The sequence below is a fragment of the Barbus barbus genome (assembly GCF_936440315.1).
Source record: "Barbus barbus genome assembly, chromosome: 26".
NCBI classification, from domain to species: Eukaryota; Metazoa; Chordata; class Actinopteri; order Cypriniformes; family Cyprinidae; genus Barbus; species Barbus barbus.
The window spans coordinates 6,862,274-6,880,092 of record NC_136754.1 but is presented as its reverse complement, the minus strand read 5'-3'; the positions used below and the strand labels follow the sequence as shown (position 1 = coordinate 6,880,092).

The 17,819-nt window shown below is 37.2% G+C and overlaps 1 protein-coding gene across 1 annotated transcript in view; it reads right to left on the bottom strand.

Annotated features, from left to right (window-relative positions):
- Positions 1-17,819, bottom strand: part of LOC306846557 (adenylate cyclase type 8-like) — a gene marked incomplete at its 5' end in the record, with an annotated part of 48,572 nt that overhangs the window by 16,195 nt on the left and 14,558 nt on the right. The window contains 4 exons of the mRNA XM_079380015.1: positions 140-240; positions 9,991-10,261; positions 10,500-10,658; positions 15,528-15,655. Of these exons, the coding sequence (XP_079236141.1) occupies positions 140-240; positions 9,991-10,261; positions 10,500-10,658; positions 15,528-15,655 (659 nt within the window). The remainder of the gene's footprint in view (positions 1-139; positions 241-9,990; positions 10,262-10,499; positions 10,659-15,527; positions 15,656-17,819) is intronic.

Here is a 17,819-nt window from a genome sequence, read left to right as displayed (position 1 = left end):
CAAATTTAATTGAAAAAGCCACATCGAACACTACTGGAAATATTAATCCATGACTTCTATATGCAGTATAAACCCAAACATATCATGTGTCAACCTCAATGTCTGTGGTGGTTACGGCCATCAGTATATGTATGTTTACCTTGTAGAGGGAAGTAAGCTCTGTATTCCAGTGATGAAGAAGAGAACAATGAAGGCACACACAAGATTAGACTTAAACACCTCGTCTCGCATCTGGGAATACTGTAGAGGAAACACACACACACACAGAAAAGTAAGGACAAAAATTCCTCCTCACATGACGACCACAATGACACCATGAATGCAATGCTAACCACATAGGAAAGAGCAGGGTAGGCGCTCATAAACACACATACACACAACTCCTGTGCTCTCTGGGTTAGTGAAAGGATGTGTGATGTCAGGGCATCATGGAGGCGGGGCAAACCAAAAATCTCAAGCACAAAGAGTGGCACAGAGTCAAAGGCCAAGCAGGGGGCAAAGGTCAACTCAATCGAGCAGAAATGAGGTAAGGGACAAATAAACAGAATAAAAAGCGTTTTTAACTAAGATGAAAACACGCATGGTAGTGGATCATGAGTAACCCGAAGGCCCGTCTGTGGGCAAATGCCGGTTGTTCAGGAAGAATTAATGTTCATATGATGAACCAAGTTCATCAGTGATGGTGATTAAAACCAATCAATTTGGAGACCAATCCAATCGGCTAAATTCACCGGCTCATTATCCTAAGTGTTGATTTAAATTCACTCTCTTTTTCTTAGTCAGAACCTGCTGATCAGATCAGGAAACAACCTTGTCAGACTAATGGGCAGAGCGGCTCTCAAGTTAAAGGGTTAGTTCACCCAAAAATGAAAATTCTGTCATTAATTACTCACCCTCATGTCGTTCCAAACCCGTAAGATCTTCGTTCATCTTTGGAACAAAAATTAAGATATTTCAATATCTTTGTCGTTCAAGGCCTAGAAATGACGCATACATTGTACTCATACATTGACTGACATGGAAGAGAAGAAATCATTGAATAAAGTTATTTGTTTTCTTTGCACACAAAAAGTATTCTCGTAGCTTCATAAAATTATGGTTGAACCACTGATGTCACATGGACCATTTTAACATTTACATTTATGCATTTAGCAGACGCTTTTATCAAAAGCGACTTACATTGCATTCAAGTTACAGTTTTTACATTTTTATCAGCTCTTGCTTTCCCTGGGAATCGAACCCATGACCTTGGCGTTGCTAGCGCCATGCTCTACTATTTGAGCTACAGGAACAGCGATGTCCTTGCTACGTTTATGGGTTTGGGAACATTTCAGTTGCGTTGATGTGTATGCAGGGTCAGAAAGCTCTCAGATGTCATCAAAAGTATCTTAATTTGTTTTCCGAAGATGAACGAAGGTCTTACGGGTTTAGAACAACATGAGGGTGAGTAATTAATAACTTAATCATTTTTGGTGAACTATCCCTTAAACAATTTTAAATTATATAATTATAATTTTATAAAATTATAAAAAAATTATCCATTCAAATGATCTTAAAAGTAAATTGCATTTTAGTGGTGTCAGAAGTGTCATTGCTCCTGCTAGAAAATCCAAATAAATCTGGTGGCAGATGGTTCCTGTGGCCATTAATATGGTGCAAATTGGTCTAGATAGATGGCCCATCTGGTTTACCATCTTGGACCAACGAGAAAGCAGCAACCATGCTCTAAAAACAGCTGGACCACCTTAACTTGCTTTTTTCAGATGGGATATAGTAATTGAGAACATTTTAAACCGCTGTGCATGTTCTAGAAAGTATCGACTGCTATTGCTGGCACATACCGTCCTTTAGTTTACTCATGACAATAACACTCTCTCGCCGCCTCCTCTTGCATCTCCAAAACAAAAATAAAGCAAAAAAGAGAGAGTGAGAGAGCAGAGAGTGAGGACAGGATGGCTGGAAGATGGGAGCAGGCTACCTTGTGCTCCAGCAGTGCTTCTCTAAAGGTGAGAGAGAAGGGAGAGATATGTTCTTGGCGGAGCTTGTCCCCGCTGCGCAGGGCGATGGTGCTCTGCATGCGAGCGTTAATTTCCTGTGAGTCGGCGCGCACATGCAGGGCTTGAGCCAGGTGGTTGGGGAGCAGGTTAATGGAGTGACGTGTGAGCGCAGCCAGAGTCTACAGAGGAAAAGCACATGCAGCGCCCATGAGTCTAAGAGAGTGTGTGTTGGTGTGTGTGTTGGTGTGTATCTGTTCATCCAAGAGCTCTGCACAGCATGAATGTATGACAACCAAAGAAACATTAGAAAACAATTGCACAAACACATGCACGATTACTTAGCTAATGGAGGACAAATTACAGACTTCTAATTTTTTATATAAGGCTAATTATAATTAAATATATACCAACCCAAACTCCATGCCTAAAAGAAAACTTTTGCATTATTCAATTTATTTATGAACTGTTTTCCCACATACAGCATCCCCAATGGAGGTTTTGTCAGATTTAGTTCACTTCTCATGACAATTTTGTCCCCAAACGACAGCTAAGTATTCACACACACACACATAACACTTGCACATAACATGATTATTTTTTTGTACAGCGAATGCTCTGGACTGTAAGTAATAGGCTTTTCTAACTGCCTACAGCTCAGCCCATCTTTTAGAGTGGATCTAGAAAATCAACACACTATTGCAATGTCTAATAATTCCACTGCCTTAATGCCGGAAAGCCGGACCTTTTATATCAGATATTTTAAGTATCAAAATATGAGGCTGTTCCAGTTAGTTCTTTCTGCTGGAAAATCCAGATAAAAACAGGTTGATTGATGATTTTTCATGGTTTCTATATGGTCTATGGTTGATTGATGGTGGTAGACCACCTTGGGTAAGGATTTTTCAGCAATACATGTTAAAGATTTATACAGTTGTGGCCAAAATTGTAAGAACACTTGGCATATTTAAGAGGTTTCAGTTGTTTTTGTTGAACTGGCCATTATAATATCCATAAAATGAACTATTGCCTGAATTAAGTGCGACGGAAGAAATCTGCTGGAACATTGAAAATGATAGACTGACCCCCTCAAAATCCGGACCTCAACTCAATTGAGCAAATTTGGGGTGAGTTGGAAAATAAACTGGAAAGATCTATTGTACATTCAAAGGAAAGCCTTTGGCTTGAGTTGCAGAAGGCATGAGATAACATTAGTGTTGATGTTCTCAGAAAATATATTGACACTAGGTGGACATACCAAATATTACAGTTGGAAGTGGATAACAACAGTACGACTCACTTCATCTGATATTTGTTGTGCTCAGAACAACCATCTGCATGTTTCAAGAGCATTATGAAATGAAATCATATTTTGGAGGCAAAAAAAGGTTAATATTTTCACATCTGTCAGGTGTTCTAACAATTTTGGCCACCACTGTATATCATCCAATGTCAACTGATCCAAATCCAATACAAGACTGTGTCACATATAGGCTTTGAATGTAAACAGCTTGGTTGATAATAATGTGAGTAATTTAGCTTGGCTAATAAAATAAAAACTATTAAATAAAAAATAAAAAGTCACTTTTATTTTAAAATGTTTCAATTATGTAACATTTGGAGGTTGAATTTCCAGAAAAATCTATACTTTCTATATGATGATATAAACTTTATAACACACAGGATTTTGGTAATGCAGCTGAACTCCAGTAAACACTTGTAAAATACAGGGTGACACACAAGATTTCAATAGCTCAGAGGTTCATATAAGGATAGAGGTTAAACAAAGATATCACTTGCCTTAAACACACACACAACATCAGGACACAAATGAAAAATGGCATGAACAGGACCTGGCTAAGTTCAGGCCACTCAACTAAAGCTGATGACTGTACAAGGATAGGGAGGCAACCTTACATGACCTGCAAAATGTTACCTCAGACTGGCTATACCATGGCTCTGTTCCAAATTCTAGTTTTTTATACGGTTTACATGAGACATCCTACATGGGCAGCAACACCCATGCATGCAAACAAACTAACACACCCAAACAAACAATTACGTGCGATACACGTAAAGTGAGACTTGACTAATACAAGTGTCTAACTAGCTAATTCAGCCGACTAATCTGTCTTCCAAACAAAGGAGGGCAAATCCTATAAAACAGAATATGATATTTGCAAGTTGCTAAGCTAAACACTCAATACTTTAAAAAGCACAAAAATATTGCACAATAAAATTGTCATGTTTCTTATTAACAGAACTGAATCAAATGTTTATTTTTCATAATCTACTGAACATGTCCCTTGAATGGTGGCTCTTGCTTCTTCATAAAACCCATTTGAAAGATGCTTAGTTCAAACCTGACAGAATCAGCCAACCTGTGTCAAGACGGCTGTTTTAAAAGCATCATACTGTCAAAAGTGATTACATGGAAGAATGGAAGAAGACCTCCATGTTTGTGGGTCACCAAACACATTTCTTTACAGCAAACCCAGTAACAATCATATATATCATATATGTGAACTGGAAATAAAATGAAATCTTTTTCTCTCCGTTATAGAGTAGGCATGTGTTGTATTATATTTCAACATGTTTAATAGCGGAAATGTCAGCACAGGGGTGGAGGTCAAATTGAAGGATGACTAGAGGATATTGCATAAACAGGATCTGACACAAACATTTGACCGCTGAAATATCTTTAAAGAGGACTATCATTTGTGCCGTGAGCTGGAGCTGTGGTCACTGTGAGCCGTGAGTCATCTAGAATTACAAAACTCAACACAGACTCACTCTCATACATACACAATGGACTATTCATTTACAAACATACATAGACAAGGTGATGTTTTACCCAGTACTGTATACATTCTTTTCTCAATTTCTGGTCTGTGGAAGAAAAAAAGTCTTACGGGTTTGCTGATGGTATATGGTTGAGTAAATGGACAAATGTTTAGGTGAAATATGCCTTCAAGTCAAACTTAATGGTGTTTGTTTTAAAACAAGACATAATAAAACATTTCACAAAAACATGCTTGCTGGTTTTAAATGATAAAACTGTAGATATAATGGAAACAAATTGTATTTGCACAATTTCTACTTTGTTAGGACACATGTGTGAATTTAAGGGGCAATGACTTTACACGTTCACTGAAATAACAATAAAAAATTTAAGTGTGGCTTACATGCCCAAATAATTTTTTGGGCTCTGTATATGGACTTTTCATTCATCAGATGTTAGATCTACCACAGTGTTTGCTCATGTGTGTAATCGGAATTATATTAACTGATGTGGGCAAATCTGCTGGGATTAGGCACTGTTAATCTTCTGTTAGCACTGGGATTTTCACTGAAAGAGTTTTTAAATACAGATGTGTGTGAGAGGTGTATGACTGCCATGAGTGTGTTGAGTAAACATTCAATAAATGTTCTTCTAACAAGTGAAAGGAATGAAAACTGATAATATCTTATGGCCTTGAAGACCTGAAGGGACTTTTGAAAAGTTCATCTATATTCAATAAGTGTTATTCTCTCTAGCAATTGCAGAGAAGAGTTCTGACTTAGACACAATGTTAAACCGCTTAACATTGTTCTTTACACAAGGTGGTACAGCAATGCTAAAAACAACAATATACAAATGAAAAGCAACATAAAGCACCGTTAAAATGTTTGGGGTTAATAAATTTGCATTAAAATGATCAAAAGTGATTACTTGTATTTCAAAACACAAAAAAAGGAAAATAAAAGTTCAAAACTTGACCCTCTAAAACTGGCACTCTCTATTTCTATTCTATCTACTTGTTTTTATTTATTTATTTAAAAACTGACTCTCTAATAATTAAGTACAAAATCAGCCTATTAGAATGATTTCTGAAGGATCATGTGACACTGAAGACTGGAGTAATGGCTGATGAAAATTAATCTTTGCCATCACAAGAATAAATTACATTTTAAAATATATTAAAATACATATATTAAAGTACAAAGCAGTTATACGTTTTTCTTATCTAATAAATGCAGCCTTGGTGAGAATAAGTAATTTCCTTCAAAAATTAATGGTAGTTTAAATTAGTAAAAACCGGGGCTTTCAATTTAATAAATTAATTTAATACAATTATGATCAATCATGCGCCCTAATGCGTCAAATCATACTTTTAGAGTGAGTAAAGAGTGATTTACATTCATTAGCCTCATGCTCATTTCTCCTCCAACAACTATCAAAAATTACTCCTGCACTACAATTTAGATGCATGCAAGGTATACTTTTCAAACTCACTGTGAACAGATTAGCAATACCTTTCTTTTGAATCAAGATGAATATGACTTTTTTTTTCCCTGACCAAGGTGTTTGCATCAATGTTTTCCATTCTGTTTGAGGTATTAGTCAGATTATGAACTGAATGAAACTGAAAAAATCTGGGTGGAGTAGAAGAGATGGAAAAGCTTCTGGGTGGAGATGTCAGTGAATCAATTCGAGTTCTTCTCAATAATCCCAAAGGTGGAGAAATAAAGCTTTTGAGAGCTCTGATGCTTTTCAGAGCAGCAAAGCTTCCCTGAATTGCTTATGGGGTGGAGTTGAAATGGCTTTTAACAGTGTGGTCAGATGGCAGAAGTCATGGGCAGGGCTCCAGACAAAAAAAAATAAAAAATCACTTAAGGAGCCATTGGCTCCTATAAGAAACAAAACTAGGCACCAAATTATTTTTTGTGCGACAGAATAAATGTGCTTTCATTCTTTGTTTTTAACCACTTTTTCAGTCATGCTGTCATTTGTTTACGTCTCTCCTCCTTTAACAGTATTAGCATTTGAATCCATCTTATAGTTGTCCTGGGAACTAAGGTTCACTTGAAGTGGCAACTAAATGTCTTTTCCCAACTTGAGAACTATATACAGTTACAAAGAATTGTTTATTACACAGAATCTGTGCCAATATCATGGACCATAACTATGTCAGCATCACTTGGCAATTGAGTGTAGTTTGGGCTCCTCCCAAAGACTATATAAATATAAAGATGGTTCACTCTTATACTTATGAGATAAAGTGCAACGCGCAATATGGCGGGATAGTCCCGCCTTCTAAATGAAAACCCCAATGGCTGATTGGTAAAGTCATTGCGTCACTGCAGCAGCCGTTAGAAGCTCCGGTTCCCATAGAAACCTGAGGCTGGACCAGCTGATACGCATGCACAGTCAGCGCGTTGGAGCTACACATGCGCATTGGCCGGTCTAGCCTGAAAACTAAGCTTTTTAAATGCTATTTGAGCATAAGAAACAACATTCATGGGGCAGTTCATTTCAGATTTTGTTGCTGATTTGAAATATGAAATTTAATAGTGAATTCAGCGAGCAGTTTTTGAGATTTCAGGATTCCCCCATTCATTTAGATAGGACTTGTTTGAAATGCCCGGAGGCGTTGCAAATATGGCAGCCGAGTGAACGGACTTTCCTTGAAAGGGACTTTGCTCCTCCTCAGTGCATCCTATAAATGTTGTCATATGTCTTGCACATATCCAATATGTTTTTTCTTCATAAATAACATGCAATTATATAGGAGATGCTGAATTTCATCTTTAGCTCCTTGCATTTTTTCTTATCATGTAGACAATAGGTTAAGTAAAAATATAAATATGCACTATAGTGGATATAATTAGCAAAATGCTCCTCTTAATAGTTAATTTTTCTAGCTGACTAATGAGCTTATGCCAATTGGTTATTCTGAGGTAAATGTATTGTTACGTGGCTCCGTTTACAAGCTTTAGTCATTGTCCGCAGTTTAAAACACTGAATGAGCGATTACATGAGACTTCAATAAACAAATGCCTGGTTAGTAATATATTTCAGTAATATACAGCTTTAAACCTGAAGAACACAAAAATGACTTCACAACCAGTAGTTCTCTCGAAATTTAGATCCATGTTTTGATCTAGATTTATTTAATGATTTTGGACCACAGGCATTGCAGCGTTTTTTGGCTGATCAATAGTAAATGCTTTCACTACCAAATACAAAAGACGAGGTCCCTGTTAAACTCCAAAAGAAATACTCCCAGGTTGCGGTGTTTATATGCATGTGTGTGTTTGTGTATGTTTTGAGTCCATGAAGTTTTGAATTACACACAAAAACACAAGGACTGAGACACTAAATCCATTAACAGAACCACCCTTCGGCAGAACACACACACCCAAACACCCACTAAAACACACATTCACTCACTCACTCACTCACACACTCACACACACACTGTGGCTGCAATGCGTCACTGAGGACAAAGCCTGAACAGGGAGACGGAGAAGAGAGAGGGAGAGGATGTGAGATAAAGGAGAAGAAAAGAACAGCAGATGAAAGAGGAGAGACAGAGAGGGAGGGATAAACGGAGCGTGAAGGAGAAAAAGAATCCTGTTACTGCCTTACAGACATTCCTGTTGTCATGGAGACCAGACATATAATCTTACATACACAGATGAACATGTCAGCATACTTCTGTTTGAACACATCTAGAATAGCTCAGACATACACACACACTCGTCTAATCAACGTGAAAGCTTGTGCTCTCAGCTGATGTGTAATTGGCTGGTTGCCCTGCCAGTCATACAGTGAGAGCTCTTTGATGTGTTAAGATGACTGCATGACAAAGGCAACAAAAGCGCCGGATTAATCAAAGACAACATTCCCTTATGTTAACCACGTCACCATAGCAACAGCCTGGCAACTCGGCCCACACCAAGAGAGAGTTCTGCATCATAATCAGCACCACATGCCACGGAAACCTTATAGAACATTGTTGTGAGCCATTTAGCCCTGAGAACCCTTCAGAACACTTTCCCCATCTTGCAACCTTGACAATCCACAAGAATAGTGTCTTTACCCTACAGCCTTGTAAAAACTCTAAAACCGGGGTGTGAAACTCAGCTCCTAGAGGGCCACTCTTCTTCTAATAAGCTTTTAAGCTTCTAATTAAACACACCTGATTAAGCTAATCACTGTCTTTAGGAATGCTAGAAACTTCCAGGCAGGTGTGTTGGAGCTGGTTGGAGCTAAACTCTTCAGGAAAGTAGACCTTCAGCTACTTAGTTTGACAACTTTGCTCTAAGACACTGTCCCTTCCTTACAACTTTGAGAAACAGCTAGAACAGTCACCACAAGTTTGAAAAGCATCTGGAATCATCCCCCTGCCTTACAGACTTGAGAACTCTCCAAAACCCTGTCCCCATCTTAAAGTCTTTAGAATCAACTAGAACATGATTTCTGTCCTAAAGTATTGAAAGCACTCAAAAACATTGTGCATAGTCTACATCTTTGAGAACGATATAGAATACTGTCACTGCCCTACAGCTTTGAAAACCATTTAGAACACTATTCACCTTATAGCCTTATTGGAAAATTGATCCCGTCAACAGCCCTAAGAACCCATTTGAACACTGGCCCTACGTCTCAACATTGAGAACCCTTTAGAAAACTATCCTCATTTTACAGCCTCGAAAATCCACTAGAATACTGCTCGCTGGAACTCTGTTCCCATTCTACAGCCCTGACAACCCACTAGAACGTTATTCCTACCCTTAATCCTTAAGAACTCACTGGAACTCTGTTTCCAGCCTTGAGAGCCCACACAAAAACTGTCTTTACCCTACAGCCTTGAGAACACTAAGAATCAGTTAAAACCTATTCCTTATTAAACAAATTTGAGAACCACATTGACAATGTGAACTCTGTCCACACCCTAAAGTCTTGAGAACCCGCTACAACACTTTCCACACACTATAGCCTTGAGAACCCGTTACACCATTGTGTAAATGAAAAGTAAATGGAGAGAAGTGGAAATAAATCAGGAGCTCACACTGAATTGAAAGACAGGTGCAGTGAACAGATACAGAGCCTCAATTTAAGCTTCATTTGTCTGCAGTGTCTGAGGTTCAGAATTGCTGATGTTGCATTAATGCGTGTTTTCTTAACTGTGCTTGTTTGGTTGTTTGCTTGTGTGTGTATTGCACTCACATTCTGTTTGCCCACTATGTTATGGAAGGGAAGTTCAGGGCTCCATGTTCCCTCCGTGAAGGAAGTGTTAGAGGTTCTGTGATCTGATTGGTTGGTGGAATCTCTCATGATGTCCTCTGGCAGTGTGAGTAAGCTCTCCTCTGGCTGCTTGATCAGGAAGGTCTCGATGTTATGCCTGCGCAGGAAATCGTTGCGGTCCTTACCGTGACCCTCCTCCACCTCATAATCGCCGTTCAGACAGTCTAGAGCCGCTTTAGAGATGTGGATCCTCCTGAGGGGGTCGAAATTAACTACAGATTCATCTCACACATCCAAAACAAAACACCTTTTTCAAAATGAGAATAAACAAAAACTCAATTAATTTCCTCCCACACAATTACACAAGAGGGGAAGATGTCCATAAAATATCTCTTTTCCATCACAGTTGAGCATATTTGAGGGCTAATGGATAATCCCACTGTACTTCCTTACTTTTTAATCACCAAAGAGAGCTTTTGTGTGTTTCTTACCCAGGTATTCCCCCAGATTCCAGTTTGTTGGCTATGTCGACATCCCAAGACCAGACATCAAACTGCCATTTCCGCAAACCAAGAACTCCGCATAGAACCGAGCCAGAGTGGATGCCAATGCGCATGTCTATGTCATGCTTTGTACGTGAGCGCACATACCTAAACATTCAAATACAAAAAGGTTAGGATGGCTAGCTAGCTAGCTGTGTTGCAACTCTGTAATGCTGCCGCTAAACAACTGTTGAGCTAGAGAAGTCACACTGGGTTTATAGGGTTTCCTGAACGGGGTAACAGGCAGAAGTAAGTGGCTGTTTATAAAAAGTGGAATCGAGGTCATACTGTCCCTGCTGTGTGTGTTGAGTGGTAGTGTGAGCGCTGTGATATCTGACAGCACTCACACTAGTGCAGCACACACATACACACCTGCTGAACAAGGGCCTCTCATCTGCTATCTAGCCTCTATTAAGGGTCAACAGGACTGCTCTAATGGCTTCTCTCTCTGTCATTCACTCACTCACTTTACCTTACTACAGACTATAGACTTCCATTGTTTTAAAATAATGCTAATAATACCCTAATAATACCTAATACAGACTAATTCAAATGTAACCTGTGAAACAGATATTAATGTTAGACTAACTCAAATGTAACCTGTGAAGCAGATATTAATGTTGTCTCATTTTGTGCATTCCTTTGTCCAATTTCCAACATGTGGGAAAGAAGAATAGCTAATGAGTTCCCTTTACTTGCACTCTTCTCATCACCAGTTGGTATGACTTTCTTCAGAGGAAAACAAAAATGAGAAATTAAATAAAATTAAGAAAATGGATGGTTGTATGAATAGCTGGGGAGTGGAGCTGTCAACCTTCAAAAAGTTCCATAAATGCATCTTAAAAATAGTCCATACAACTCATGCACATTTGACAGCTTCTCAAGCTATACAACAGCTTTGTGCGCAACAAACACATGGAAGGTCTTTATTCACTGACAATCTTCTGCTCCAGTGGGCTATTTAATGCTGCGGCCAGACTTCTTTTAGTGTCATAAACATGAACACATCACTCCGGTACTTAAATCCTTACATTGGTTGCCGGTTTGTCAGAGAATAGACTTCAAAATTCTCCTCTTTGTTTAGAAATCCCTACACAACCTAGCCCCTGTCTACCTCTCTGAACTTCTTCATCTCTACACTCCGTCCAGAAGCCTACGATCCTGTGACCAGGCTTTGTTGGTAGTCCCTCACGTTAGGCTTAAGTGTAGAGGTGAGCATGCATTTACAGTGGCAGGGCCTCAACTTTGGAATAACCTGCCTCTAGAGATTAGAATGGCCCCTTCTCTGTCTGTTTTTAAGTCCCTGTTAAAAACGTATTTGTTTTTCTTAATGTATTGACTACACTCTTAGAAAAAATTGTTCTTTGGGGTTCTATATAGAACCCTAGGGTTCTATACTGAACTCCAAAGAAACCTTTATGCCAAAAAGGTTCTATATAAGGAGAAAGAACCCTTTTTGGCACAAAAGGGTTCTTTCAGTTAAACTCTGCTTTATGTATATTTACACATTAGGCTATTTAAAATTATTATACTACATTATATTTGTGCTTTTATTTAAATCTTACTTTGACATACCTTTATTCCAAAGAAAATAAACTTAAAATTTACATCTGCACTGAATCAACCTATTACTATACCAACAAACTGATCTGGTAGAAATACATGTGTTCTAGCAGTACATAGCAAACTGGACAGTTTGATCTATTTATTAATAGGTACACGCTAGTCTTCTATTTAATCAGCATACTAACTTGATTGCAAGTTCTAGTTATCATGTCATGTAAGATGCCGTGCAGCTCTTTTACTGACAAGCAACATGCCCACATCGAGTTTCAGTTTCATTTAGATTCTAAAAGGCTTTCCTTATAACTCATCCCTCCAAACAGATGCATAAAATGATCTTTGACATAAACGGCAAACAACTTGTACGTGTGTCTATGCATTGATCAGTTTTGCCCCGTCTGCACTGTTTAAACTTCAACGGTTCACGGTGCACTGACTGCGCTCAGCGCTCAGGAGAACGACGGTTACATTGATAAGTGAGAAAATGCATTCATTTGAGCTTATTTTAATTACTTTGACCTAAACCCTTGTCAGTTTTAGTTAGCCTAATCTTACACGTTTATTCTAAGAAGCTAAAAGAAGAAAGGTGGTTTATCACGTTGTCCAGGCCTGCGCAATTCTCCGCCGGGAGGTTTGTCATTTTTAACATGAATCCCTAAAGTACCTTGATAAAAACTGTTGTGAATTGATGCTGGCGAGAGTTCATGATATAGTCTAACGTAATATTATTTTTTTTTTTAAAGATTGCCCTGTAGATTGTATTGGACCTATACATAACGTTATAGGAAAAAAAGAAACAAAGTTTCGGTCAAATCACCATCAGACTGCTGTTATAAACATGAATTCAAACCAAGAAGAACAAAGAGAGAAGCAGCTGATGGAGATGTTTCCATTTTTTCTGTGAATAACTGCGAGTATTTGGTGTTTGCAGATATAGTTTAGTAAAATATAATTATTTGTTTTGCTGAAGTAATTGTATATTATTCTAAACACGCTGTATTTGGTTGTTGTAGATGTTCATCTAACTCCGAGAGCACTTTTAAAGGTTTTACCACCAGCTTATCAGAGTGCTGAAAAGTGGAAGTCAGAGGAAACATCCAACCTGCTGCAAAACAAATACACAAAAGGTACATTATTTATTTTTCCTCACAGTATCAAAGGATTCTCATCAATAAGCTAATCTCAAGTTACTGATAACTTTTTTTTCCTTCTATTTTCCACCTTTTATCATGCAGGTTCTTATGATTGATTGATAAATAAATAAATATTTTGCACTGTCACTGCAACAGTGGTTTGGTCTGGACTCATTACTTGTTTGTTCATCAACATACAGATGAAAACACCACACTCCTAACTAATTCAAGTACGTTTTAAGATTTGATTTAATTGTGGGAGATTCCGTTCTTTTTCCTGTTGTACTGTACTCTCCATAGTTCCAATAAATGTTTCTCTGACTTGTATTCCCATCTTAGGATGTCAAGCCTAATCAAGGAGCGTTAGCATCAAAATGTGTCACTGGCCAATAACACAGAGATTCCAGAAGTATCTGTTTGCTGTCTACTTTTTGTTCAGTATGGAGCATCCAAAAGCCATCACTCAGTTAATTTCAATCAGCACTATTTAGCCCTTCCCAGTGCTGAAATTGTCATGGGTCCTTTGTTTTTATTGTTTAAATGCTTATCTGAATGCAAAATTAATATATAATGCTTATAAATTTAAAAACAATACTACAGCTCCATTTTCAGAAACATGTGGTTCACCATCTTTCATGGGTTACAGAATTGGGGAAAGTTGCAGCATACAAAACAATAAAAATAAGTCAAACTACTTGGTTTATAGGTTTATAGGAGATTGTGGAGTAAACACATTTATTTATTTAAGGTAAAGGGTAATGACCTGGTGGTGAGATGCAAAATAAGAGTGTCATTAATATACCGGTACTATTTGATGACAAACTTTTCACATTCTAACTTTACTTATGTATTTAAAAATAATAATAATAATTTTTTGCAAGTTAACTTTAAGTTTATTTGTGCAAGTTAACATTCCATTCAGTTGTTATTGTTGTTTTTTTGTGGTTTCTTAGCAATCAACATATATTTGTGACTGACATGTTGGATGGGTAAGGTGGAGGGGGTTGAAAAAATATTTCTAAAATGAAGAGTGCCATTTTAGACAGGTAAGAATGATTTTAAAAAGTATGAATAAATAAAGAAACATGGATTCATGTTAATCTCTGTAACTGTTGCACTATGAATTGCTGTGTTATATATTGCTTGTCACAGTAAATGCTAATAAAAATGTCTTAAATGATCACACAAAACCTTTATGTGTTATGCTTATGGATATTTCAGTTTTTCTAGAGATAAATTAGTTATGTGAGCTGTTTAAGCCTTAACATTTAATTAAAACAAAAATTAAATCCAAAGAATGATCCCATGATGGGAACCCCAAAGGGTTCTATATAGAACCTTTTAGGGGTTCCAAATATGTAGCGCCTGATAGAACCTTTTCTTCTAAGAGTGTACTGTGATATGGCCATTTTTAATTGTTAAACAGATTGTAAATTTGGTCTGGTCTGTTTTCTGTGTATGTGGTTTAATCTTGCTTTTCTGTAAAGCACTTTTGGCTGTTGTAAATGTGCTACACAAATAAAATGAACTTGAACATTTACCACTAGGATTATTGAGTCAGTGAGCTGAACTCGAGAAGATCAGTCTGATTTATGATTCGAATCATTTAGACAAGCTTTGTGAACTGGATCAACTGATTCTTAGACAAGATCTGAATCAACAGAACGATTCAGTTACAAATTGGGCATTATTACATTATTAGTATGGTGGATATCAAGATGAAAATCAGTAGTTGCATTTCCATTACTGTCTGTGGTGAATCACGGCTCCGGCATGGCTGTATTAATCGTTTGATTAAAAATAATGGCTAGTGTGGTGGCTGCTACGTCAATGGCTTAAATTTTGGTCCGTTCACCACAAAAAGTTATAGTATGGTTTTAGAAGAAGTGAAATATTGAGTCATACGATAATTTTAAGATGATTTTTGTCATTTTGGAGCTTGAATGACCCCATTCTTTACCCACATTTATTAAAACAATGGAAAATCTTCTGAAATGCTTTGTATTCCGTGTAAAGAAGAAAGCTGTACAGGTTTGGAAAGCTATGAAACTGAGAAAGCCAGGTCAATTTAGTGTTTGCATGTGTCTCCTGAGCACTAGGCTATACTCTACTATGTCAACACTTGTCTCATTTGTGTCTATTTAAGCAATAAAATTTCTCAGCAATCTGGTCAATAACCTGAGCAATAGAATCTTGCTCTTGGAACATTACATGCTTACTGAAACATTAAATCACTTATTTAGTGTTGGCTGGCAGTATAAAATGCAAAATGTTTCATTACCTGATGGTTTTGATCATGCTGAGGCCCATCTCAACACAGCAGTGGGCATGATCTGGTCGAGGCTCGGGAAGGCCAGAAACACAATAATAACAATCCCCTAGTATCTTGATCCTCAGGCAATGATGCTCCTAAGAGGAAAAAGAGAAGATATTTCAAACTGTTGACAATATTTTTATTTAATACAACTGAATCAATCAAAATACATTGTTATCCCAATACAAATAATTAAGGGTAGAATAAGGTAGAAACCGCTGTTTTTTAGGTAACATTTTCACAGTTTCACATTTTACAGTGTGAGAGAGATATATGAGGGTTTGAGCATTTATAACCGTAATTGCCCTATAATTTCCACTGCAGTCTCTATCTGTTCTAGTTATCTCTCAGTCTGCCAGGTTTTTGTGTAGAGCTCAGAGAGGGTGGTAATTATAAGGGCGCCACTCACTCATTCGGTCTCTCTGAGATCCATTACTCATGCCTACTGCCGTATTAACGTCTTTTCACAGCTCAGTAAACGGCTGTATGGAAACAAAGAGTCGTTATGCCCGTAACTGTCATTTGTCAATCGCTAAAACCACCACCTACAGACTGATTAGCTCTGGACTGACTCATGATAGCATGTTTGAAGCACTAGTGCAGGCTACGTGACTTCCTTTTGCATAATCAATACCAAACTGTGGGCCAATTTAATGGATATAAACACAGAAACTAGCATTAAATACTAGTGTAAGAACACACTCCATACTCAAAACATCAACATTACAGCATGACATTAATAAAAAAAAACATTAAATTAAACTTGAACCTGCTTTTAGTTGGATTGAGCCTTATGGAAAAAGTACTGTGGTAGTACATTGAAGGAATCAGATGTTAATTCCATGGTAGTTTTATATACATACACAACTGTTCAAAAGTTTGGGATTGGTAATGTTTCATGTTTTTTTATTTTTTTAGGTATCTTATCCTCACCAAGGTGCATTTATGTGATCAAAAATACAGAAACAGAAACATTAGTATTCTAAAATATTATCACTAATTAAAAAAATATTTTTTGATGTATTTTAATATATATACCTGTGACGGTGAAGCTTATAAGTAAATCATTACTCCAGTCTTCAGTGTCACACGATCCTTCAGAAATCTAATATTCTGATTTGCTGCTCAAGAAGCATTTCTTGTTCTTGTTATAAATGCTTTAAAATTGTTGTGCTGTTTAATATTTTTGTGGAAACAGTGATAGTTTTTTAAAGATTCTCTCAATAGAAAATTCAAAAGAACACCATTTATTTAAAATAGAAATTCTAAGGCATTATAAATGTCTTTACTGTCAATTTTGATCAATTTAATGCACACTTACTGAATCAAAGTATTAATTTCTTTAAAAAATGTAGAATGTGAATTTTTATTTTTTATTTTGGTAGTGTACCATTAGTAGCAAATGATTACCATACTAATATATAATACATACAAATATATTACCATACCATATTATTCATAGATTTCTCTAGGTCAAATGCTAGACCATGCAGACATCAAGGTCATGAATTAGTTTCCAAGGGAACAGACATAGTAATGACATAATATGGTACTCCAATATACAGTAATTCATTAAATATCATGGCATAACCGTGATATATGTCCAAAAACATGGTATGTCTGTGGCACAAGTAAAAAAAAAATATAGCAACTTTTGTCATATGTTTAATGTTTCTATATATCACTCGTTTAGATCATATGTCAAGTAACAAAAAGGTTAATGTACATTTCCCATTAGGCAATGTGAGGCCATAGAAGAAAAATAAAGAGCTAGGGAGAGTCAGACAGCAAGAGAGCGAGGCAGATTTATGTAAGATAATGCAGGGTCTTAGGGGTTCAAAATGTTGTCAGGATGTGGCATGATGCAAGCAATCAAAACCATTACATCTGTAAATGTTGAACGCGACAGCTCAACCGCACAGTTAACCAGTACAGCACTAACCACACACATGTGAAATCTCTGAATAAACATTGCCATCAGGAAAGAAAATGAATAGTGCTCATCACGATAAACACTGCTGCAAAATTTAATACAACATCAGGCCCGCTCACATGAGTGCGACGGCAGATTCACACAAACACACGCAAGGACACGAGGATATTTAAATATGACATGCTGATACAACCATCTGCAAGCACACATATGCCACATTTGAATATCTGCATTATGCATCAGCAAGCCACTTTATGGTTGGTTAATCTCCAATGATTTTTGTACCGACTCATGAATAAGATTATTGGAGAGTTGCAGCACAAGGA